This window comes from Urocampus carinirostris, chromosome 4, assembly GCF_059441175.1.
Source record: "Urocampus carinirostris isolate Australia breed hairy pipefish chromosome 4, RoL_Ucar_1.0, whole genome shotgun sequence".
NCBI classification, from domain to species: domain Eukaryota; kingdom Metazoa; phylum Chordata; class Actinopteri; order Syngnathiformes; family Syngnathidae; genus Urocampus; species Urocampus carinirostris.
This window is the reverse complement of record NC_142352.1, coordinates 543,041-562,226: the sequence shown is the minus strand read 5'-3', so window position 1 is coordinate 562,226 and position 19,186 is coordinate 543,041. Positions and strand designations below refer to the sequence as shown.

Genomic DNA, 19,186 nt, shown 5'->3' with positions numbered 1-19,186 from the left:
CAATGCATACAGGAAGAAATTGCAAAAGATATTGTTAGTACCACACGTATTAAAGGACTGAAATTTACAGATGCACGACAGGGTGGCTGCCCTGGGAAAATGGCCGGTTTTAGTGAACTGTCACTTGATGATCTCAAACAAGTGGTGAATGCGGCCAAACCGACAACTTGCCAGTTCGACCCGCTCCCAGGTTCACTTATTAAAAGTCTTTTTAGCGTCCTTGGGCCTTCAGTTCTAAATATTATAAATACATCACTCTCCTCAGGTGTAGTTCCAGCAGCTTTTAAGTCCGCCGTTATTAAACCCACACTGAAACGACCCAACCTTGATCCAGAAATATTAAGTAATTACAGACCTGTGTCAAACCTACCTTTCCTCTCTAAAGTACTCGAAAGAGTAGTGGCACAGCAGCTGAATGCTTTCATATCGGAGAATAACCTTTTTGAATCCATGCAATCAGGATTCAGGGCTAACCACTCTACTGAGACAGCTCTGATCAAGGTAACAAATGATCTCCTAATGTCAATGGATTCTGGCGCTTCATCACTTTTGCTGCTGCTGGATCTTAGTGCTGCTTTTGACACAGTGCGCCACAATATCCTACTAGAACGGTTGGAAAAATGGATTGGTCTCTCAGGAGCTGTCCTCTCGTGGTTCAAATCCTACCTCTCAGATAGGACACACTGTGTTAAATATGGTGAAACGACATCTGAGCCCTTTAATGTTACCTGCGGTGTTCCGCAGGGTTCAGTGCTCGGCCCCCTACTTTTCAACATTTACATGCTTCCGTTAGGTGATATTATTCGCAAGTACAATATCAGCTTCCATTGCTATGCAGACGACACTCAACTATATCTTCCGTTGGAGGAATCTTCCACACTAAACTGTGGAAATTTGGAGGCCTGTCTCACTGAGATAAAAGAGTGGATGTCACTCAACTTCTTGCGTCTTAACTCTGAAAAGACTGAAATGTTAGTCATTGGTCCTTCTAAATGCCGGGACTTATTCTCAAAAACTGCTGTGAACATTGACAAATGTCACATCACACAGAGTGACTCAGTTAAAAATTTAGGTGTCATATTTGACCCTGAACTATCCTTTGAGATGCATGTAAAACAAATTACTAGAACTGCCTTCTTCCATCTTCGCAACATTGCTAAAATCCGTTCAATACTGTCTCAGTCTGATGCGGAAACATTAATTCATGCATTTGTTACCTCCCGTCTCGATTACTGCAATGCACTACTCTCCGGTCTCCCGAAGTCCAGAATCAAGTCTCTTCAGCTAGTACAAAATGCCGCAGCGAGGCTCTTAACCAGGACAAAAAAGTACGATCACATAACACCGATTTTGGCTAACCTGCATTGGCTCCCAGTTAGCCAAAGATGTGACTTCAAAGTTCTCTTAGTATTGTACAAAATCATACATGGACTTGCTCCCTCTTATCTTTCAGATCTGATCTGCCACTATGTCCCGGGCCGAAGCCTACGATCTGAGAGTGCTGGTCTTCTGATGATCCCGAGAGCAAAGAAGTCTTCTGCTGGTTCGAGAGCGTTCTCCATCCGGGCACCGGTGCTGTGGAATGCTCTTCCCCCTGAGATTCGATCTGCAACCTCAGTGGAAATGTTTAAATCTAAACTTAAAACTCACTTCTACTCCATTGCATACGAATAACCTACTCCTCTTGTCGGTTGAAAATAGTTTGTGTAACATAGTATACTAATCTGTGAAGCCCTTTGAGACTCTTCGTGATTTAGGGCTATACAAATAAAAATGACTTGACTTGACTTGACTAAAAAGAGCCGTAGGTCCCATTTTGACGACTAAAGCACATACAATGTACACATTTCCCATTGCCAAGTTCAAGCACTTTAAAGGACTTTCAAGGCCAAGTTTTCAAATGATCCGGGACCATTCTTTGAAGAAATCTGGCGCCATTTGTGTATTTTGCAGAGCCAAATATCTTTATGCCGTTTATACCTGGATTTTCAATCATGCGTGCAAGACACAGGATTTGGAGATCATGAGTTCATGGCATCGATCAATTTTGGGGGGAGAAAAGTCTCTCCCCGTCTAGTTGTTGGGTCAAAATGGAATTTTCCGTTGCAGGGAGTTCTTCCCATTGAGACTTGCTACCCTCATTTTTTTTTCCAGAATGGAGACATAATCATTCCTTGCGCTACTCCGCTTTTCCTAGTTTAGGTGTAGCGTGCCGCATTGGTTCCGTCCTCTTGGAAAGGAAGAAGAAACGCAGTGGCAAAGCCAAGCCACCAGAGGGCAGTGTCGGCCACGATTTCAAGCATTTCACCCCAAATGCGAGCACTTTCACCTCCTTGAAATTCAAGCCATTTTGTGTACCTGGTGGCGTCTTTTCCCGCGATGACGTGAACGCATTCTCTCTTCTGGAAGGTTTTCTCGATCCAGGCTCTCTGCAACTGAAAGAGAAAACGTTCGAGTGACCGGAGGGCGTCGGTTCGCCGACGATCGGGAGCCGGCTCCCTACAAGTGATGCTTCGTGGGCCAACAGAACGGCTTTATGGACCGGCTCTTTGAAGCGAACGGCGAGAGCCGGCTCCCTATTTTCCCTGGCTTCTTTCTTTCGCGTTCACAGCCACAGAGTTCGAGTGCGCGTGGAGCGATCGGCCTAATTATCAGCGGCGGAGCGAAGGCTTCCATTTGGCGATGGTTCCGATCCTCTTCGGCAAATGTCATAAAAAAAGGAAGTAATCCCGCCTGGCTTGGAAATGGCGGTGCCTGCGTGACATTGCACTTTACATAATGGGGGATTAACGTCAAGCCGACTTAAGCCCGGCGTACATTGTTTTATGACAAACGCAAAGTGCCGCCTTCTATACAATAGATGGGCCCCCGGGGAGGGGGTCGACCTTTTCCTAAGCTGGAAAAACCTCCCGGCTCTCGGAGGCTCTTTCCCAAAGGTCGACCGACGTTAGCTCCAAAATGTGATCGGAATGACTTTCCGGTTTCAGAGCAGGTGTTACGAAAGTTCAGCCTGGGGTCTGGTGTCGGCACGCGATCCATTTTTTTTTGGGCCTCTGACCTCCGTCATGGATAATACGTGGCCCAAGGGGTAATAGAATAAAATAGAATCTACCTTTATTGTCATTGTTACAAAATGGGTTGAACATAATGTGACAACGAAATTGGACGTGGCACTCCAGTTTCACATTTGACAGTGAGGATAAAAGAAAACAAAGAAGATAAAGAAACAAGGAAGATAAGGTTATAATAATGTTGACAGCGCTATGAAATACGACTTTTTTCACCATCCGACCAGAGGATGGCGGTAGCCCTTTGGCCACCTCAGTTTCCCATGAGAATTTTTTCCTGCCCGGTTTCTGACACAGTGAAGGAAAGTTGACTGCGAGGGTCTTCTCTCACCCAAATCTAAAACAACTGCGTCTGCCTAACCGACTGTAATATAATACGATCAAGAGAAACTTCCGGGCGAAATACGCAGACGACAACTAGCGAACTGGAAAGGAACACTGCGAAAAAGTGAAGCCACGGAAAAGGGCTTCAACGGCACAGCGGCCCCTTTTGGCGAGACCCGGCCCATCAAATGAAAATGCTACAATGGCGAGCGAGGAGGTGGCACTGCAAACCTTTGACGGAGGGGGAATCCGTGAAAAAAACGCGTCAATACAATTGGTCCTGCGAAGAAGAGGAAGTTTGAATAAAAACGGAATACATTTGTTGACTTATTTTGACTAGCCGTTTTTTTCTGAACTTAGGGTCACGTGGCCTGCTGGTAGTGTATCCCCGCCTTCTTCGATGGAAGGCGGGGTACCCCCAGGGTGAGTCGCCGGTTCATCACAGGGTCAAATAGACCTAGACAACCATCCACTCTTATATTCACACTAACGGACAATTTAGTGTCCAATTAGCTTCTCATGCATGTTTTGCCTGTTAGTATTTTTGTATTGTAGTAGTATGGTAGCGGTCATTTTTGTTGTATTTCTGTAGAAGTATTTTTTTAAGCATTGCCATCGTAGTGTTATTTTAGTATTTTACACCTATTTTCTTCACAGGGTCACTTGGAGGTCTGCTTCAGATTGTTCCTACACTTCATGCTCAATGCTTATACTCTGCAATTTGAAAAGCGTGGAAACCAAATGTCAACAAAACACTTTGCCACTGAGAACGCCGCTGCGCCCTTGCGTAGTGGAGGTGCAATAGCACTTTCTTTTAGGAATGATTAAAAAACATTTAAAAAAGTTTCACCCCTGGAGGGGGGGCTGCCCCACTATTTGAGAATCACTGGTTTACAGGGATAAAACGGTGGCTTGATTGTAATGTATTATTTTTTTTTCCCCGTCCTTAATAAAGGACGAAGGTTTTTCTAAGGACCGAGGGCTGCGCCTCGTCTATTTTAAAAGCATTTGTCTTTCATTTTTGTACGAATCTGCAGTTTGTTTCATAAAAGATCATTTTTATTGTTCCCGGTTTCCTCATTTGCCATATCGTTAAATCAACTTTATGCTCGAAAAAATTGAATCATTGTCATGATTACTGATTTGACTCAGCTGTGCCCGCTCCTTTGGCGTCAACTGCCTCGGACTCTGATTGGCTCCCTGTCACGATTCAAACCCACTCCTTTCTGTCACCTGTTGTCAGTCCGTCTGCGAACCTCAGTGAACACTAGGCAAGCCTTTTTCGACCCAGACTCCTTGTTACCTGTTTTTTGCTCCCGTCTGTCCCCGGCTTCGACACATTTTTGACCCTGACAATATCTACTCTCCTGTCCCGGATTTCAACCTCTTTTTGTCCCCAACCACGTCAACTCTCCTTCCCTGGCTTATGACTTGCTTCTGACCACGTATTTGCACTCCTGTCCCGACTCCTGACCCGTTTTTCCGTCCCGGACACCGCCATCGCTTGCCACGGAAGATCTGCGTCCGCGCCTAGCGAACACCGGATCATGGGCGCAGCCCTTCCTCTTTCCTTTCATAAAACTTAACGCAATCGGGTCCTGTTTCCGTTCTGGTCCTGACAATCATGATCAGATTATTTTTGCTATTAATTGAATCGGGATTCTTGCACATTTTTAATTTCCCTTTTTTTTATTCCAATGTTGAAGTTTTGGATGGATAACAAAATAGTGCACGGAATATTCTGGAATCTAAAAAAAATCCAAGTATTTGTCAATGAACTTGATGAACAAAAATACTTACATATGCCACACACATGCAAATACGTTGTTTTCCTACAACCGTAAGCAAAAACCATATAACATTTGGACTGACCATACTAAACAAAAAAGCAATAAAAGAAATGTTATATGTCGTAAAGCAATTTCTTTTTCTTTTTTTTTTCTTTTTTTTTTTTAAAAAAGGGGTACTACAACTCTCAGCGTCACAACAGTATTGTGTGCACTCTTATTTGAATCGCAGCGACGAACTTGGAGGCTCATAAATCACCCGGTATAACCAATCGATGATCTAACGCAGGGGTGTCAAACTCATTTGAACTCGGGGGCCACACAATAGAACCGGACTAGTAGATTCAAGAGAAAGAAAAAGAGATAAAGGAATAAGAGAAAGAGGGAGGGAAAAGGAGAGAGGGCGGGACAAATAAAGAAAAAGAGACAGAGAGCGAGAGAGCGTGAGAAACAAAAGATAAAAAGTCATGACAGAGGGGAAAAGAAAGGGAGAGGAAGAAAGAAATCCAAAGAGAAATAGAAAGACAGAAGAGAGAAAAGAGAAAAGAAAACGCGAAGGGTATGAAGAGAGAAAGAGAAAAGAGAGAAAAGGAAAAAAGGAAGTTAGGGCAAAAGAAGTTCAAAAGACACAGAGAAAGAGACAAAGAGCAACAAAGGAAGAGAAAAAGAGAGACACGGAGAGTGAAAGAGACAGAGACAGAGAGTGGGAGAAAAGGGGTGGAAAAGAGGGAGAGAGAGAGACAAAGAGAAATAAATACAAGTACAGTGTCTTTGTTCGAGGCACCTTTCTTTGGCAACATCAAGTTATTTCAACCTGCAGCTTGTTTTTCTCTCGCGCTTCTTTGAGTGTTGTCTCGCGGGCCGGATTCAATCCCTTAGCGGGCTTGATCTGGCCCGTGGGCCGCCTGTTTGACACCTGTGATCTAACGCGTCGCCAGCTCTCTCAATAATCGATTATATCGATGAGTTGTTGCAGCCCTAATAGCCGGTGACTTTCAAAATAGTGGTGAGTCGCGGCCCAAATTGTAAGTATAAACGGATGGCCCGAACGTGCCCTATGCCGGATCCAATCGGGACCAGTTCGGTCCCAGGAGAAAAATCGGAGCTGTTTGCAAAAGTCTGTCTTACCCGCTGCGATCCAGAGGAGGCGCTGCGTTTTACCGAGGAGCGCTTGAAGGAGCCGTCCGTCCCCCGTCGACCTCTGCCGTCCATCCCGGTCTACATAGTCCCGGTCTTCCACGTAGACTCCCGGGCGGTCCGGGCCATCCGCGGGACCGTGCGCCGCCGGCGTTTCCTTCGGGCGTCCGCGCGGAGCCGGGACGTCCGAGTTTCCCCGCTAATCCCGACGAGTTGCCTTTAATGCACGACGGGGATTTGCCCAATCCCGATTGCGGGGAAATCCACTTTAGGAGCACAAAAGGCCAAGCGCCGCAGGCGAGCACGGCATTCCTAGATTGGATTTATTGACTCGCTGTTGGATTATACAAATGCGTCACTCAAATGTGATCACGATCGCTTTAGTTTTACAGTTGCATTAGTTTTATCATGACATCATGAGTTGATTTAAATGCATTTATGTTCATCCACATATTCCAATGAAGTATTGACTCGCTGTTTTCGTAGAGTGTTTGAATGTATCCTTTCATAGCAGTACTTTCTTAGCGACAGTCTTCCCACGCGTCAGTCCTTATCTTTTCGTACAACCTCGAAAATGCAAATAGGGACCAAATCTGCCGCAGAGGTCGGACTAAACATCTGCAAAGTAATGCTGGTGTCTATTAAAGGATTTTATACTTTTGACTGTAAAGGATTTTGTACAATCAAAAACAAATGACATGTAAATGCAAAAGATATTCACTGGCTGAGCTGTGGGGCGAGGTCATTGTAACCTTGTGAAGAGGGATGTTTACAGAAGCAACAGGAACTGGGAGAAGGGCTGATACGATAATCAGCACTTCCCGGCGCGAGAGGGGGCCTGGTGACGCAGAGACGCTCGGGGTCCAGACATCGAGGCGAGGGGGCATATCTGTCACGCCCATGGGAGGAGCTGGCACACCAGCTCGGGTCGAGGGAAGAACTTCAGAAGATTGAGAGGATCGAGAGAGAGAGAAGGCTTGACAGAGACTCAAGCGACACTAATTCGTCGAATTCGATGGCGTTCACTTAGTTTAATACTTTAAGAAATGAAATCTGTCCCCGTGTGGAAATGCCGGTCTCTTGTCCGTCACATCGAGAAACGAGCACGCATTGTTAGGTGAATGAAGGTTGTGTGTGGTTAATGGAGTCTGATAAGTCATTGGAACAATTTGGTAAACGCTACATTTTCGATATCGAATTCCTAACACTATGCACAGGTGAATTCATGTCTCAGAATATCCTACCTGCCTATGTCTACGCATATACAGGGAGTGCAGAATTATTAGGCAAATGAGTATTTTGACCACATCATCCTCTTTATGCATGTTGTCTTACTCCAAGCTGTATAGGCTCGAAAGCCTACTACCAATTAAGCATATCAGGTGATGTGCATCTCTGTAATGAGAAGGGGTGTGGTCTAATGACATCAACACCCTATATCAGGTGTGCATAATTATTAGGCAACTTCCTTTCCTTTGGCAAAATGGGTCAGAAGAGGGACTTGACAGGCTCTGAAAAGTCAAAAATAGTGAGATATCTTGCAGAGGGATGCAGCACTCTTAAAATCGCCAAGCTTCTGAAGCGTGATCATCGAACAATCGAGCGTTACATTCAAAATAGTCAACAGGGTCGCAAGAAGCGGGTAGAAAAACCAAGGCGCAAAATAACTGCCCGTGAACTGAGAAAAGTCAAGCGTACAGCTGCCAAGATGCCACTTGCCACCAGTTTTGCCATATTTCAGAGCTGCAACATCACTGGAGTGCCCAAAACCACAAAGTGTGCAATACTCAGAGACATGGCCAAGGTAAGAAAGGCTGAAAAACGACCACCACTGAACAAGACACACAAGCTGAAACGTCCTTGCAAAGAAAGGTGGCTATATTGGTCACTGATTTGTTTTTGTTTTGTTTTTGAATGTCAGAAATGTATATTTGTGACTGTTGAGCTGTTATGTTGGTTTCCCTGATGAAAATAAATCATTGAAATGGGTATACATTTGTTTTTTGTTAAGTTGCCTAATAATTATGCACAGTAATAGTCACCTGCACACACAGATATCCTCCTAAAATAGCTCAAACTAAAAAAGCCCCACTCCAACTTCCAAAATATTCAGCTTTGATATTAATGAGACTTTTGGGTTCATTAAGAACATGGTTGTTGTTCAATAATAAAATTAATCCTCAAAAATACAACTTGCCTAATAATTCTGCACTCCCTGTATATACTCTAAAAGGGTCAATCTGGGGGTCAGAACTTCCTACTGAAGCATACTCTTCCAGGGTGAGTGCAGCTATCAGAAGGTCCTACCGGTTTGTACCAATGTATAAATGTACTCTTAGGAGGTCATTAGACCTGTCAGAAGGGCCTACCTACCTGCATCTACTTGTAAGTATTCTATCGAGGGATTTTGAAGAAGGTTCTACCCGCATGGGTCTCAAAGAAGCAAGCGAGTACTCAGGCTGTCCAATCAGGGTCCGCTAGAAGGTTTTTCGCCAGAGTAGAGCGTTTCAGCGGGACACAATCATGGGGGCATTGGGGCCTCAGTGTCTTGCCGGTGGACATTTAATACGGAGGAGCCGGGAATCCAACCTGCGACCTTTCGGTTCCAGGACGAGCGCTCTACAATGTACTTCACACACCCATAGCGGCGTCAGCCGCGCAAGGCGCCCACCTGCTTATCGGGGGCTTCAGAACGCAAACGCTGACAAATTTTCTTTCCAAGTCGAGTCAAGCATCCGCTCCAATCGGAACGTGAGAACTCCCCCGCTGATAAGCAGCTGCGGGCGGCACGGAAGGTCGCCATTGGTCCAAACGGGACCCTGGCCTCCATAAAAGGGGACGGGGGCGAGCGGTCGGCATCAACGTGGTCTTCGTAGTCATGGCTGTCTTGTGGATCGTCTCAGTCTTCGCTCTCGTCAGCGCCGCCTACGGTCAGAAAAGAGAAAGCCGCCTCCGGCGCTGCGCCCCGATGGGCTACTGAACGCAGGTGTTGTTGTGTCCTATAGGTTGCGGGAAGCCCGAAATCCCGCCCGAGGTGAGCGGCTATGCCCGCATCGTCAACGGCGAGGAGGCCGTCCCGCACTCCTGGCCCTGGCAGGTCTCGCTGCAGGTGAGACACCGCCTCCTTATTTGACCCGGCACCGGTCCGGCTGTCGGGATTCGGCTCTCATACCGGACCCGGGTTCGATTTCCGTTGCGGTCGGAGATATATCGCCGCCGATCAAAGACGGTCATCTACGACTGTAAGATCTCCTGTATGACGCGCACCCAAACTTTGTTTTTTAAACCTAAGAAAGAACTCAATCAAACAAAATGATAAACAAATAAATACCGAACGTCAAAATCGAGGCCCGGGGTCCTGATGCGGGCTGCCAGAAGGTTTTCTGCGGCCCCTGAAATGATTTGGATTCATTATTGCAAGGGTGCCAAAATCAAACGGATGTACGGCCGGATCCAAGATCGGACGACAAGCCTTATGGAAAACTTATGGAAAAAAAGACATGACTTTTTTCCAAATGCCGCACAAAACGGAGTGCGGATGTTTCTCAAGCGGTCCGATTTCAGGCGCGGCCTCCCACCCGAATGACAGGCCGCGACCCGAATCGATACAAAAAATCTGCTCTCAAATGTATTGAATGTCAAAACTCACAGTTCAAACTAGGGCGGCACCATTTAGCAGTCTTCCTTAGAGATGACGACATTACTGACTGAGAGTATGCGGCGGTATCAAAATAACAACTATAAATCAACAAATAAAAACAGAATCGCAGTTCAATAAATAGACTTTAATGTCATTATACGAAACTACAATGAAATTGGTGGGCTCCTTTCAGTGTAAGAAAACCATTTAGAGAGCAGCTGGCGAGCCGCAGGCTAGCATCGGGTTACCGGGACTTCAGCAAGGTCTCCAAATGTCCGGTTCTCCCACAAATAGTAGCTCCAAATTCAAGTTCCTTTCATTGGTAACGGATGTGGCTCCGCGGGGGTAACTTGTGAGGGTTTCTACGTAGCTTAGGTGTAGAAATGCGCCGTACCTGCAGTCTTCTCTCCCGACGCCGCCTCAGTCGATTCACGGACACGATAACAAACCACGGAGCACCCGCTGGTGATCGCCGATTGTATTTGCGCTCTCGCGACTTCTGTCCGAGGGGGATCTAATCTGTGAATTTCTGTTCGACGTCACGAACCGCTAAAAGCGAGCTGTCGCGTTTGACCGACAGCGCACACCGGCCTATGACAGTCACGCGCAGAGTCACGCCCACCCAAAAAACACCTCTGATTGGCCGGCACGGTGACAATTGCGGTTGGCCAAAGACTCCGTCACTCAAACAACAAACTTGAAATCTTGGAAAGAACCGCAGTGTCGTGCGAAGACAATCGCACGACGCCACGCGGAAATATCGATTCCATTTCGGTCAATCGTGCCGCCCTGCCGGCCAGCGTCCTGCCCGAATTACAAGCTGTGACCCAAATCCATCAAAAATTCTTCTCTTACAGATAGCAAGACGTATCCAATCGCAGCTAGTGGGCTGAATTTGATCTGTAGGCGTATGTTCGATACCCCTGCTCTAGTTTTTTCCAAACGTAGGCGCTGAAGGCTAGGTTCAATCCACATAGTCTGAGACGGAAGAACCATTTCCGTCTTATAAGGATCGAGCGTGGTGCTTATGAGGTCTCGGATGACCAAAAATGCTGTCCCGTTTGAGCTCCCGCCGGCTTTCCCCTCCCGGTCCTTTTCGCCATTTTCCCGGTTCCCGCCGCTAAAGTTGTCCTTTTCCGGTCAGCAATCCAACGGCTTCCACTTCTGCGGCGGCTCCCTGATCAACGAGAACTGGGTGGTGACGGCCGCCCACTGCAACGTCAGGTAAGCGCGGTCCTCCGTCGCCCGGCCCGCTTCTCGGCTGACCCCGCCTCTCCTTGCCCCGCCCCCGTCCAGGTCCTACCACCGCGTGGTGGCCGGCGAGCACGATAAGGGTTACGGCTCGGACGAGAAGGTCCAGATCCTGCGCCCCGCCAAGATCATCACGCACCCCGGCTGGAACCCGCGCACCATCAACAACGACATCAGCCTCATCAAGCTGAGCTCGCCCGCCCGCCTGGGCGCCGACGTCTCGCCCGTTTGCCTGGCCCAGACCGCCGACGACTTTGCGGCCGGGACCGCCTGCGTCACCTCCGGATGGGGACTCACCAGATACAACGGTCGGTACCGTGACCCTCTTTCCGGTACGCGCCGCGCTTAAAGTCACGTTCGACGATGGAAACGATAGCATCCCCCGAACCCCGCCGACCTTATCTATCTATTTTAACTACGGAAGCCACCCCCCCCCCTAGTGGGGCTAAAGTCAAGAACATATTCACCAAAAATTCCTTCCCCTTTCTCTTCTCAACCTGAGAGCAAACATGAAGCCATTCTACTATCGCATCTCGGTTCAGGCCCGCTAAGGGATTGGATCCGGCCCGCCAGACAACGTTGAGGGAAGCGCAAGAGAAAAACGAGCTGCAGGTTGAAATATGTCCACTTGATGTCGGCAAAGCCAGGTGCCTCCAACAAATGCTGTACTTGTATTTCTTTCTCTCTCTCTCTCTCTCTCTCTCTCTCTCTCCCCCCCTTTTTCTCTCTCTCCCTCTCTCTCTCATTTCTCTCTCTCTCTCTCTCTCTCTCTTTTTTTTCTTTTTCTTTGTTTCTCTTTCTCTGTGTCTTTTCACCTTCTTTTGCACTCTCTTACTTTTTTCTTTTCTCTCTCTTTCTCTCTTGCTTTCCCTTCTCTCTTTCTCTCGTCTTTCCTCTCCTCTTTCTCTCTTGATTTATTTATTTTTCTTTCTTTCAGAATAGAGATATGAATTGAGAAGGGGGAAATGAATATAGAGAAAAAACGAAAGTGAAAAAAGAGAAAGATTAAAAGAATAAGAGAAGTGAAAGAAAAAGAGTCAGCAGGAGATAAAGAGACAAAGTGAGGTGAGAGAGAGAGGTCGAAAAAGGGAAAGAAAGAAGGTGAGAAAGAAAGAGAAAAATAGAAAGAAAGAGAATTAAAGTGTAAATTAGAGAGAGAAAATAGAAAGAGAGCAAGACAGAGAAAAAGAAAGAGTTAGAGAGTGAGAGAGAAATAGGGAAAAGAGAAAAAGAGAGAAAGAGAGAGTGAACAGGAGAAAGAAAAAGAGGGAGGAATAAATACAAAAGAAGTGAGTCAGAGAGAAATGGAGAAATACGACCACAATTGTTTTGCAAGCGTTAACTGGATTGGGTGACATCTGGGGGAAATATTTAAAACGACAGCTCATTTTCCTCTTGCGCTTCTCTCACGCCGGATTTAAACCATGAGTGGGCCTGATCTGGCCCGCGGGCCGCCTGTTTGACACCTGTGCCTTAAGCTATCCGGTGGTGTCACATGACGTCACACACGCTACGTAAACCTCTCATTTCAAAGACATTTAAGCTAAGACGTCGATGAAGTCTCGAAGCCTCTGAAGCGTACATCACTGTAAAATGTCATGTCAATTTAAAATGTCATACATATATATATGTATTTATATATACGTTAAGGGCCCTCGAGGCCCCCAAGTGGTCGCTGGGCCCTCAGCATAGCCCGCTTATGCCCAGGCCGCCGTGGCTTTCTTTCCGATACTAAATGGACGAACTGTACGGTTTGAACAGCTCCCAGCACTCCCAACAAGCTCCAGCAGGCGGCGCTGCCCCTTCTGTCCAACGAGCAGTGCAAGCGTCACTGGGGAAGCAACATCTCCGGCGTGATGATCTGCGCCGGAGGCGACGGTGCCACTTCTTGCATGGTGAGGACCCCGCTCGACGGGAGACACCTTTATTCCCTTTTCCCGCGTGGATGTCGAACATTTGCCATTTCAAGACATCTCTTCGCTGCTAAATGTTTTGGCACGACGGTTGCGATACACTATTTTTTTCATTGCGCCATTATTCGTCTTTTTGCTTATCTAAGCTGACATTGATCTTATTTTCTCATTCATCTCATTGCATGCAAGGTTTCGCTAGGTTTCATAGACAAAAATGTCTTCAAAACAATGTTTTAGTGGTTGACGGTGATTATTTCGAGCCCACTTCCTATAACTCATCATAATATCCATCCATCCATTCAATTGTCTTCCGCTTATCCAGGGTGGGGTGGCGGGGGCAGCAGCCTTAAAAGGGAAGCCCAGACGTCCCTCTCCCCAGCCACCTCCTCCGGCTCATCTGAAGGGATCCCGGGCTCTATTGACTCACTAATGAATGAGTTTAATGCTACCCTGGCTAGTGTCCTGGATTCAGTAGCGCCTAAACAGCTTAAATCACGACCTAAAAGACTCTCCAGCGCGTCCTGGGTTGTTCCCGGGGCCTCCTGCCAGTGGGACATGCACTGAACAGACGTCCAGGAGGCATCCTTATCGGAAGCCCGAGCCACCTCAACTGGCTCCTCTCAATCTGATAATACTAATAGTAAATATACATTCCATTACATGGTAACAGGTAGGCGCCTTGCACGGCTGCGTGAATGGGTTAAATGTGAAATAGGTTGTAAAGTGCTTCGGGAGGTCTTCAGTGACGGCTTAAATGCAGTCCATAGAGCATTTAACGTCATTCAAATTTTTAGCGCTAATGCTAATTAGGGACAAAAAGTAGCCCCCAGGTTCAAAAAGGTTGGCTAGGCTTTGTACCCGATCTTTCTGGCATCCGGTAGATCGTCTGACATCCTTCTTATTTCTAGTACGGCCGGCATATAGGACGGCTGTGTCCGAAGTCCGCCCGGGGGGCCAGTTTCAGCCTTTGATCCCATTTTTTACTGTCCCGTGGCCTCTGTCACAATGGATCAAATATATTTCTACACAGAAACTAAAATCACCATTTTACCAGGTGATAGCCCTTTGTCAAGTCCTGTTTATTTGTTTTGCCCCTAATCACAAGGTGTCTAAAAGGGCTGCATAGACCACAGACTATTCTGACACCATCCCCTGATCTAAAACCTACATAAGGGCAAGGAAAAAGTCAGAAAAATGAAGAAACCTTGAGAAGGGACCGCACATGAAGCCATCCCCCTTCCAGGATGACCGGGCCAAAATGGATGTTGCGTTAACAAACAATATAATTCAAAATAAAATGTAAAACAAATAAAGTATAATATGCCATATAAAATCAAATCAAAAGGATGACCAGGTTGCGATGGATCTAGCATTAGCGAACAATACACAGACATTGAAATCTAGGTCATCCATAAGCTATAGAGAATAAGTGTGTTTTAAGCCTAGATTGAAACACTTCCATTGAGGTTGCAGATGGAATGTCAAAGGGCGGAGCGTTCCACAGCACCGGGGACAGAATGGAGAACGCTCTCCAACCTGTGGATCTTTTCTCGGCTCTTTTATACCACCTATCCTTGGACTTTCTGTAAAAATTCAAGCCCACCTCATTTCCGACATGGCAACTTCGATGAAAAAAGGAAAGTTGACTGCGAGGGCCGCTGCGTTGAGAACAAGAGGAAGTCTGAAACAACGGCCTAATTTGCTAACCGGAAAGGAACGCTGTGAAAAGCTCATGTGTGTGAATGGGTAAGTATGAAGTCTGTTGTCGGTCTCAGGACCGAGTGGTAGCGGGTTGGATTCCCGGCTCCTCCCGGTGAAATGTAGGAGTGTCCTTGGGCAAGACACTCAACCCCCTAATGCCACCGTGGGCTGCCTTTCAGTGTGTGCGTGCGAACAAGTGAGTGTGAAGCCCATCGTAAAGCATTTGGCCTTTGGTGACCGACGTACCTCCCGTTTTTTGCAGGGCGACTCCGGCGGCCCCCTGGTGTGCGAGAAGGACAACGCCTGGACCCTGGTGGGCATCGTGTCCTGGGGCAGCAGCCGTTGCTCCACCTCCACGCCCGCCGTCTACGCCCGCGTCACCGAGTTCCGCGCTTGGGTGGACCAGACCCTCGCCGCCAACTAAACACCAAACGCAATAAAAAGAAAATGGCATGATTAGCTTGCGTCTCCGCTCTCGTGTGTTTGGCCCGCCAGAATTTTCACTTTTGGGGGTTTAACGGCGTCGGCCGATCGGAAGCAGGGCCGGGAAGCTTTTCGACCGTAAAAGCAAAAATATTTTGATTTTCTGGGAAAATATTGGAAGACAAAATATAACAAAACCAGCAAAGCCGCTCTCCAGACCAAAGCTAATTCTTTAGCATATTTGATTTTTTGATGATCAGATCAAATCTATGAAATAATGCCAGAGCCTGTGTGCCATATCAATATAAAAATAATGATTAAAAGTCCTTAAGAGTGCTAAATGTTGAGTCTTATTTTCATCCTAAATAATGGTTTCAAATAAAGTGCAAGTAAAGTTCTTTTATAAAACCGTCACCAAATACTGCAAACGAGGATCCTCACGTATTTACCTTCCGTGTAGACGACGCCAGGCCAGGGAAAGAGTGCGCGCGCCTTGTGTACAGCTCCGCCCATTCCTACCGCTCACCCAATCAAATGGCTCTAGGTGCTTTGGAAGAGCTTTTGTGTAAAACGTGTGCTTTGGGTTACAGTTTGTTCGGTGGCTTTGTAACGGGACCCAGGTGGATGGGCTAGCTCCAGCTGGTATTACACATTTGTTTTATATATTTTTTTGTTTTTTGTTGTTTGACCTTTTCTGCAAAATAGATGCTAAATGTCAGTCTCACACGACACCATTTCATTGTTGACATTTAGGATCATTTATTGAGCAAGTCTCACTTGATTACATGAGGTCTCTTTAACATTTAAATCCCAAATAACATTTCCATCAATTGGTAGTTTTTAAGAATCAATGAACAAATAACCATAACTGTACCTTCCAAAACGACTCACCTTGTGTTATTTGGTATCAAAATATACAAATGAATATCACAGTACACTTTTAAATTAGTCCAGCATAATATAGCATACCTCACCCAAGGCCCCATTTGTTGCTAATGCTAACGGGTGACTCTTGCTAACCACTCTTACTATTTCACTTTTTGTAAAGTTTACAGACATCACAAACAACCTTTACACACATATTTTCACATATTATCATCCTCACAGTAAGTGTGTTAACAGTATATACATCTCACCTGCAAAATTGATGCTAAATGTCAGTCTCACACAACGCCATTTCATTGTTGACATTAAGGATCATTGATAGAGCAAGTCTCATTAAATCACGTGAGATCCCGTGAGACTTGGCCCAAGCACCCTTCTTTGACCTCTGAGACTTGGCCATCTAGTGGTGATACACTGGTACTTCCCTTACCCTTTCTGCTATACAAAACTCAATACCCTGAAAAATACTAATACACTTCCCCTGACAGTCAAATACGGATTAAAGAACATAAAAATCCCCAAATATATCATTTGAACTCATCAGCACCACAGCTTGCCATCATAAAGTGTCTTAAAAATAAGCTTCCATATAGAAGATTATTTATTCATTTTTAGCCGCAACGGGGTACGTTGGTCTGACACCTCGTCCCTAAACTGTTGTCAAAATGTTTTTTTATATCCACTGGACCGGACTCCATGCCAGGGTAGTATCGTCTCTGGCAATAGTGGCTAACATTATCAATACACTAAATAATTGCACGAGTCCAGTTTTATCTCAGAGCCAAATGTACTCATGAAAAGAGCCATATATGGCTCGCAAACCATAGGTACCGGACTCCTGCACGAGCCAATAAAGGCGGGGCAAAATGCCCGCAACTGTGATTGGCTGGTGTGAGTCAAACCACCGGGCGCAAAAATGGCCACCAAATCAAACGCGACAGCTCCTAGCTTTGGTGGCTCCTTACAATGAAAAGGGATTCATGGATGACTCTGAGGAAAGTCAGAAGAGCGCCAAAAAGTGCTGTTCACCAGCGGGTGCCCCGTGGATTGTTACGCCGCCCGGAACTCAGAAGAGAAAGCTAACAGCGAGGCTAGCAACTCTTAAGCCTCCACTGCCGAATAGGGCTAGTCACTCATGCCAGATCCATTACCTGTGAAACGGACGACTCGGAGCTACTACTTCGTGGGAAACAGCTACATTTGGGACTCCTGTATTTTAATGGTAGATGCTAGCGCGCTGCTAGCCAGCTGCTCTCTAATTCGCTTCCTTACACTGAAAGGAGAATCCCTGAAATTTGGTTGTACTCTAAAGGCCATCTATACAGTGGAAGCGCTACTCAAAAATTGATTTGGTTCATGAAGTACTTTGTCACCTAAAATATTGGCAGGTAGAGACGCCTTTTCCGTGTAAACGCGCTAATCCGTTCCAAAAGTATATATTTTTTGAATAAATCACATAAGAGCATCAAAACATGAAACAAATACACGTAAAAATGAGCTAACAGCACAATAAACATAAAACGAGGGGCACGTCGTGTCAAAAAACGGAGAATAAACAGACTGAGGCTGCAATGATGATTTTGGCCAGAAGATGGCGGCAGCACATTTTCAAATTCCGTACAGCACCTTTCAGGTGGGTGCGAGCCAGAGAAAGTCATTTTTTTTCTTAACTTTAATTTATGTGTGAAGTAAGCTACTGTCAATAAGGACAGATTACCCGAGGCATTATTTTCGTCCTGGCGAATGAAAAAAAAGGAAGTAAAATCCATTTGGGCTTTTGGGGGGTACCCTCAGCTGCAAGATGGCGGACGATTAGGTTACATTTAATAAGCGCAATTTTATGGACCTACAAGTATTTTAAATATGCACATGTATGTAATCGTTCATGTATTTTCGCTTATTTTTAAGCATAGGCTTTTAATGATAGACACTGTCCCTTTAAACATTCATATTAAGGTAGGGGCCTCACCCCGTCATCCGGCAGCCCCCGGGCTGGAGGTTTGAGACCCCCGTTCAAAAGGGATCCTTATGAAAATCGAAATGTTCTTACTTTCAATGTTTTGCCTAATTTACTTCCCAAAAATGGAAGTATGTCAGAAATTGTAACAGAAATGTGAACGTTGTCCTCTTCAAAAGCTTACTTTTGAAGGAAAATGCCTTTCGATTGTTCACAAAATCAATTCAATTTGCATTATTTGGACTTTTCGATGTAGACAAAAACATGGAAGAGAGAGAAAGAAATAGAGAAAAGAGAGAGAGAGAGAGAAAGAGAAAAAGAGAGGAAGATAGAAAATAAATGGAAAAAAGAAATGAGAGAATGTAAAAATGAAAGGGGGTAAAGAAAAAGAACATAAAAAGAGAGAGAAACAAAGAGAGGGGTGAGAGACACACAAATACAAAGAGAGAATGACAATCACAGAGAGATAGAGAGAGAAAGAGAGAGAGAGAGAGAAGGCAGAGAGATAAGAAAAGAAAGAGAATGGGGGAAAAGGAAGAAAGTATGAGAGAAAGAGCAGAAAAGAAAGTAACAGAAAATAAAATAGAGAAGGAGAGAGAGAACCAGAGAGAGAGGGAGAGGGATGAAGAGAAAAAGGAGAGAGAGTTAGAGAGAACAAGAGAAAGAAAGAAAACTAAAAAAGTAAGAGAGAGAGAGAGAGAGAGAATACAATGACAGAGAGAGAGAGAGAAGGCAGAGGGATAAGAAAAGAAAGAGAATGGGGGAAAAGGAAGAAAGGTTGAGAGAAAGGGCAGAAAAGAGTAAGATAAAAGAAAATAGAGTAAGAGAGAGAGAGAAACAGAGAGAGGGGGAGAGGGAGGAAGAGAAAAAAGAAAGAGAGTTAGAGAGAACAAGAGAAAGAAAGAAAACTAAAAAGTAAGAGAGAGTGAGTGAGAGAGAGAGTGAGGGAGAGAGACAAAGATCGAGATAGAAAGAAGGAGAAGAGAGAGTGATGGACAGTGGCCATAGGAGCGGTGGCCGGCTTTGGCGCCATCCACGGCAGCTCTCGGTAATTGCGGCGGCTTTTCCTCCGGCGAGGGTCGTCTCGCGGGCCGCAGGTT

General features: G+C 45.8%; 2 protein-coding genes across 2 annotated transcripts in view; one reads left to right on the top strand and one right to left on the bottom strand.

Moving 5' to 3' along the window:
* trpm1a (transient receptor potential cation channel, subfamily M, member 1a) overlaps window positions 1-6,489 on the bottom strand; it is a 37,565-nt gene extending 31,076 nt beyond the window's left edge. Inside the window, exons 1-2 of the mRNA XM_088333384.1 lie at window positions 6,308-6,489; window positions 2,359-2,435 (exon numbers count right to left, since the gene is read on the bottom strand). Coding sequence (XP_088189510.1) covers window positions 2,359-2,435; window positions 6,308-6,391 — 161 coding nt within the window. The 5' untranslated portion in view covers window positions 6,392-6,489. The remainder of the gene's footprint in view (window positions 1-2,358; window positions 2,436-6,307) is intronic.
* Window positions 6,490-9,141: 2,652 nt separating this feature from the next.
* Window positions 9,142-15,280, top strand: LOC148366590 (chymotrypsin B-like). The gene is made up of 6 exons (XM_088333385.1): window positions 9,142-9,246; window positions 9,322-9,425; window positions 11,101-11,180; window positions 11,253-11,515; window positions 12,969-13,102; window positions 15,084-15,280. Exons 1-6 carry the CDS (start codon window positions 9,195-9,197, stop codon window positions 15,243-15,245), a joined length of 795 nt encoding a protein of 264 aa, XP_088189511.1. The 5' UTR covers window positions 9,142-9,194; the 3' UTR covers window positions 15,246-15,280.
* Window positions 15,281-19,186: the final 3,906 nt, after the last annotated feature.

What these genes read in the sequence shown, in the direction of transcription:
- LOC148366590 (XM_088333385.1), top strand. Translation starts at nt 9,195, where the DNA reads ATGGCTGTCTTGTGGATCGTCTCAGTCTTCGCTCTCGTCAGCGCCGCC. An exon ending in CCTGGCAGGTCTCGCTGCAG is followed by an intron (nt 9,426 to 11,100) that starts GTGAGACACCGC and finishes TTTTCCGGTCAG; the next exon opens with CAATCCAACGGCTTCCACTT. An exon ending in GGGACTCACCAGATACAACG is followed by an intron (nt 11,516 to 12,968) that starts GTCGGTACCGTG and finishes CGGTTTGAACAG; the next exon opens with CTCCCAGCACTCCCAACAAG.